Genomic DNA, 6447 nt, shown 5'->3' with positions numbered 1-6447 from the left:
ATATGCAGAGTTGCGACACATTGCAACCATATACATTGCATATTTTAAATACTTAATATAGCAATGAACATTTTTTCTGAATTTTCCATTTTTAAAACACCAATGGTAACCAATAACAAACGAAGCATCAACTTTGTTTCTGATGCGCTGATTGCGCTAGCGATGCGTTTCGATAAATTTTCGGATGCGTTTTGGTAAAGTATACATCGTCAACATTTGGTAGTTCGGCGTTATGTAACATTATACTTTGTACGTATGCAAAGCAATTGACGTTTTGGATGTCAGCCAGCCTTTGCTAATGCTACATCTTCAACCTGTACTGTTTGCAATCTAAATGTTGTTGAAGATACATTCCATTTTATTGGTGTGTGCCCTAGTTATTCTAGCATCCGTTCTAAGTGTTTCGGTGAGACAGTTTTGGATTTGCCTCATGTGTTAAATATCCTTAGACGAAACAATAACTTTCCCTTTATGAATATATTAGTAATTGCTTAAAATATAGAGATTTAATAATAAATAAATTCGCTTAATTTTAAATTAATGTACGATGCAGACATACAACTTTAAATGTTAAATGTCTAGAACTTATTTATTTTATGTTATTTTTAATGTAAGTCAAAGCAATTGTAAAATATATTTTAAATATGTACTGAATAAATAAATATACTACTACTACTACTACTACTCGTTCGGATGGACAGAAACGCTCCTGCTCTGAAAATATTCAACGCGGGCCGCGATGCTGGGAACAGAGGAAGAGGAAGGCCTCCTCTGCGTTGGAAAGACCAGGTGGAGAAGGACTTGGCTTCACTTGGCATTTTCAATTGGCGTCAGTTAGCACAGAAGAGATATGACTGGCGTGCTGTTTTGGACTCGGCCAAAATCGCTTAAGCGGTTACAGCGCCAAATAAGAAGAAGAAGAAGACTACTACTACTACTATTAGAATTTCATTTTGTACGGGAGGTGCCACGCCTCCTTTTTCAATACCTAACATTTTTCGGCGTAGGTTTGGTATTTACAATTTATGCATCCGTGCTAAGTTTCAGTTCTCTAGCGTAATTGGTTTTAGAAATATATCGGTATTCATTTTATTCTGTATGTCAGATGCCACGCTCCCTATGTAATGGAATTAGGGGAAGTTATATCCTTTAAATCGGTGTATGGTTCATTGAAATCGAGCGAACGTTGCCCTCAAAAAAGGGAGTTCAAAATTTTCTTGTGGCGTATTTATATATAGATTTTGCATAATTTTTAGACCCCGCTCTTCGGTATCATTTACAATGCACAAGGAGTTATTTGGAATAAATCGTTGCATAATACTGTATTTGTGATTTAATTAATTTTGGTTTTAACCAAAGCGGGAATACTCAAATTTGATGGTGGACACCTCAACTGTACAACTTCTTTTGCTCACCGTATTTCTGTCGTTTTTCTTTGAATATCCCTCAGTTCTGAACTTTTCAAATGCTTTTTATTATTAGGAAAAGCAAAATAAAACAAAATAGGTTAATAGCCTACATATATCTTAATACTAACTTTCTAAAGTATGAACCAAATCGAACCATAAATACGAGTTTACCAAATATCTCGACTCCTGCGGCTCCTAGCGGATTATTTCATCCTTCACATTACATTGTCTCATTGTTTGAACTCAGTCTAACTCATCTGGAAGTTGGTGAAATATTGATTGCAAAATTCCAGGACATACATACATATGTACACATGTGAAGTTAAATAAAAGCTTTTAACTCGTACGTTTCTTTGCTGGCTGAGTGCATTAAAACTGGCTGAAGGATAGCGCAATAAACATGTGAAGTAACAAGACAGCTTTCTCGTTTTATTTTCTGGCCCCCCCTCATAAAATATTTGAAATCCAAACATTTTTAATAGTATTGAAAACTAAATCTAAACTCGTATATTTTGTATTGAAATGGAATGCCTAACATTTTCAAAAACCCATTTTCACCTGTTTTTTCAGAACACAACTGCAGCATTAATAGAATTACAGCAAGCTAATATGCATTTGGATATATCAGCCCATTTGATAAAATCAACAATTTCGCGTGACTCACCAGTATTACGGGTCCTTTTCCACGCCGGTACAGATCCAGGTGGACACTTACAAAGACAAAGGATTTGCGTTCTATTGCACATTTCACTGGGCACTCAAGTTCCCTTAAAAGGTCGATGCATGCCGGAAGGTGAAGATAATGTGTGTGTCGCTGAGGTAAATTTAATTTAATATTAAATAAGATATATTAGTAAAAAATTGTTTTTTGTTTTTGCGAAAGCAACTCCTTTGTGTATTCATGTATTTATTACTTATTACATCATATTAATATACAGAAACCTCCGCAAAACTAATTGAGAAAAATATGGTAATAGATTAGAGCATAAACTAAGCAAAGGTTCACTAAATACAACTGTCACAATAAATGAGGACCTTCATAATATTGTAAAAACCTAGAAGAGATTATGAGGAAGGACTTCGAAAGATCAATCTCAGTGAGTATGGCGGGAAAGAAATCCTCGCTTTGGTGGGACCTCAGAACTCAAAGAGAGACTAAGGGCTGGTTTCTCCAACTCAACTTAACTTAGTTAAGCCAATTTTCTTGACTTGGTCAAGAATAAGCTGTGTAAAACGTAGGCTAACTTCTGACTTAAGTCCAAAAAGTGGCTAAACTAAGTTAAGTTGAGTTGGAGAAACCAGCCCTAAAAGATCATATAATAATTGAGGAGATCTATGGTTAAAATCCTGGCAATCTTATTGTTCTTCCATAGATAACACTAAGGAATCAGTCAGGCTTTGCAAAGTCCTGTCGAAAGAACACAGCCATGTAAAGGTCATAAAGGGAGAACACGTGATGTGAAGGAATTCAGCATGTGACTTTAAACACATTAGTCAGGTTTCATTAGATCAGGTCACTAGGTTTGCTTTGAACCCCAGGCCCCTGCTCCATAGGTTTTCATTGGTTTGACAATCATAGTATACATCCATCTGAGTATCCGAGGGCAAGACGTTTGCATACCATAATACTGGTGTGGCTTTGAATGTCGTCATGTCGACGTGTTTTTTTTCCACCAGAGCTTTGTGTTAAGCGTGATGCCCAAATCTCACTTCGGAAACACTCTTGACCTCTGTGCCATCCAAATATTTGGTTCCACATATAATGAATTTATTTTTTCAACTGTTAATTATAAATATACTAGCTTTTACCCGCGGGTTTCACCCCACGTCTTTATACAGATATGGGAAATACTTTATGTAAAGATCCCAATAAACATTGTGGCGAACGTTCGAAAATGACGTCCGATATCCAATGTGCATATCGAACTGAGAACGAACTCATATCCAACCTTAGTTTTCCAACATTCGTAACAAGAGAGAAAGTGAAATCCAGCTCATTCTTGAAGGGAAATATAAGACTCTCTCCCATTAATATTTCAATTCGATAATGGGCTGGATTTCGAATTCATAACGATGGGGAAAATATATTGGATAACGAAAATTCCGTTTTGCTGGAGAATGGTCTAGTTCTCGAATGGAATATCAACCTATTCCACATTCGTTATCGAAGGTGAGACTCGAAAAAAAGATTCGTTTTCCAATCATTTTCGAATTGTTAACCAAGCCCAATGTTTATTGGGACGTTATACTCTCTTTCTGCTCTAATTTTACTATAGCCGCGGTAGCAGACCGCTGTATGGATTGGGTGTTATGAAATTACATGCAATAATAATTTTTTGGCTCTGCAGGTGTTTTTATTTAGGTTAAAATATCTCCAATAAGTTATATAATAGAAGAAATAGTATCTAATTTCTTATGAATAATTACTCTAATATGATTTCAAAGCATTTTTTAATACTGCAAAGTATCTATTAACATAAATGCATTTTCCAGTACAATTATCATACGTTTTATTTTCGATAAAGTTTCGGGTTTTACTTTAAGGCATTCTTGTTTATTGTCATTGCCAAAGCTAAGCGAACTGGAAACTGAAGTCTTTTAAATTCGAAAGGCATATCCAAAGGAATTAAAGGAGTCATGTGAATTGTGGTTCCGAAGTTATGGCTGATAAAAATTGTACGCCTATATTATGTGCCACGTCCCCATTTACAAACTCATTTATATAAACCTTACTATAAGCACCTACCATTGATATGTTTGTCATGTGACTTGTGGTTCCGAAGTTATGGCTGATTAAAAATTCCACGACTATGATGCGAAAAATATTCGTCACTCGCATTTTTAAAACACAAAAGTTGAAACAACAAAACTGCAAAGCTTTTTACGCCAAACTTCAAATTCATAAACTGACAAAAAAGAAGAGACCGAAACTAGATAAATCGACGATAAACAAACAAGCAAGCAAGAAGCTCAAGAAGTGTTCCACCGTCTCATCCTCTTCAAAGCAGGATGGGCAAATGGAGTTGTCATTTGCGCCTATCACAGTGAGGTGTTTGTGCCACATGGAGTGACCAGTCAGCCGTCTCGTCTTCTCAGTGAGAGGAAAAAATTAGATAGACCTTCTGAGATTGAAGGCAAAATGAGTTTTGCCCACCTGCATCCACACGATAGCTCCCAGTCATTGCTGAGCGAAGTATCCACCCAGTTTATGATGGTGTCTTGGATGGTCGATGTGGGGAGTGCTATAACTGGTTGCGGATCGAGGAATGCCTGGTCTAAGGCAACTGTGGCCAAATGGTCAGATGTCTCATTTCCAGGCATTCCCGAGTCGCCCGGTACCCAGAGTAAAGTAAGCTCGTTATCTTTACCAACATAATTTAGTCGAGAGTTGCATTGCCGAGCTAGTTTGGAAGTACTTACTTCTTACTTAGTCGAGCGTGCATTGCCGAGCTAGTTTGGAAGTACTTACTGAGGGCTGGCCAATGCCTTAAGTGCAGCTTGGCTGTACCTGTAGACACGTAAACTCCTTCCCCTCCACCTATTTTCCACCGCGTAGTCTATGGCTTTGGGTATTGCAAATACCTTAGCCTGGAAGACCGAAGCATATTCCCCAAGAGAACAAGTGAAGCTTATCCCCACTAACTTCGAACAATACTCCATATCCTGACCCTGAGTCAGTTTTGGAGCCATCAGTTAAGATTCAACAATGTACAAGTGCGGGCTCAGTGCTGGAATTAAACCAGCATTCCTCCTAAGGGAATCTCTTCAACAAAGGCAATGGTGGCGTACTATCCTGTAGCACTGAATAGACACAAGCGCTCAAATATCTGCCACCGACAATTTCCGCATCGCCTCACTCAGTGTTATACCAACATCCGTTTCTTTTTAGTCTGCAGGTGGCATTTAAGGCTTCCCCACGTATGATGACACAAAGTGACGGTAAGCTCACCAGCACTCAAGAGCACTATACACCACTCAAAAAAATGTAAGTTAAATAAATAGGCTATCAAGCAACCATTTTGGTTCCTTACTATCGAAACAAGATGAATTTTCATGGACCCCCACTTACAACTCGTGGACCCCATATTTTTTTCACGCCAACGTAGACCCCTATCGAGTCTCCCGTGGACCCCTGGGGGTCCACCTGGACCACTTTGGGAATCACTGAGCTACAATAACAAAAAATATATTCGCAAAGCGACGCCAATGTTCGGAAAAATGGTTATTGGAAGCTACACATTGTTTTCTTTCAAAGTTAAATTGCGAAAAAATATGTGAGGACTAAATATCTACGGAATTTAGCCCACACGAACGCCGCAACAATGACTACAACAGCAACAACAACGACTACAGCAGCGTCATCAACACGGCCAGCCAACAAAAGAGACCGTATCCACATTCCCTGGTGACACCGTCACCATAGCAACGCAACATGTAGCCATACGACTCAGCAACACGAAGAGCACCAGCTATAACAGATGTGACTTGGCAACATACGAGTCAGTCAGCACGGAGCGGTGGTCGTGAACGCACAGCTATTAGTGAGGAGCTCTTGCTTTGTACACTGTTCGCAATACAAGGCTTGGCTGTTCAAAGGTAGACTGCCGCCGCCCCACAGTCAACCGTGAGCCCGCGTGACGGCGACGCCCGTTCGCTCAACAGTAGAACCCCGGCGGAGTAGCGCCGGCATCGCCCCACCACCGCGCGTCAACGCGGAACTGCAGCTGTGAACGCACAGCTAGGAGGGCCCTTGACTTGTACACTGTTCGCAATACAAGGCTTGGCCGTTCAGGGGTAGAGTGCCGCCACACCTCAGTCCACCGCAAGACCGCGAAACGGCGACGCCTGCCGCACGGAAACCGACGTCGTGTAGCAGCAGTAGCGCCGATGCCGTCCACTACCGGAGCGCCAACGTCGCACGGAAGCAGAGCCACAGTAGCGCCGACGTCTCGTAGCAGCAGAGCGCCGACGCCGCCCACTAGCAGAGCGGTGACACAGTAGCGCCAACGTCGCATAGTAGCAGAGCGCCGACGTCGTA

The 6447-nt window shown here is 40.3% G+C and overlaps 1 protein-coding gene across 4 annotated transcripts in view; it reads left to right on the top strand.

The window, feature by feature from the left end:
- LOC118734272 (transmembrane protein 132C) overlaps nt 1-6447 on the top strand; it is a 614903-nt gene that overhangs the window by 205971 nt on the left and 402485 nt on the right. For all 4 annotated transcript variants that reach the window (XM_036463985.1, XM_036463984.1, XM_036463987.1 and 1 more), the window contains one exon: nt 1980-2228. In XM_036463985.1, the coding sequence (XP_036319878.1) occupies nt 1980-2228 (249 nt within the window). The remainder of the gene's footprint in view (nt 1-1979; nt 2229-6447) is intronic.

Source organism: Rhagoletis pomonella, unplaced genomic scaffold (genome assembly GCF_013731165.1).
Source record: "Rhagoletis pomonella isolate Grant_MI unplaced genomic scaffold, Rhpom_1.0 Rhpom_scaffold_00002, whole genome shotgun sequence".
Taxonomy (NCBI): domain Eukaryota; kingdom Metazoa; phylum Arthropoda; class Insecta; order Diptera; family Tephritidae; genus Rhagoletis; species Rhagoletis pomonella.
Note: the sequence above shows the minus strand (reverse complement) of the source record. Positions and strands in the feature narration are given on the sequence as shown.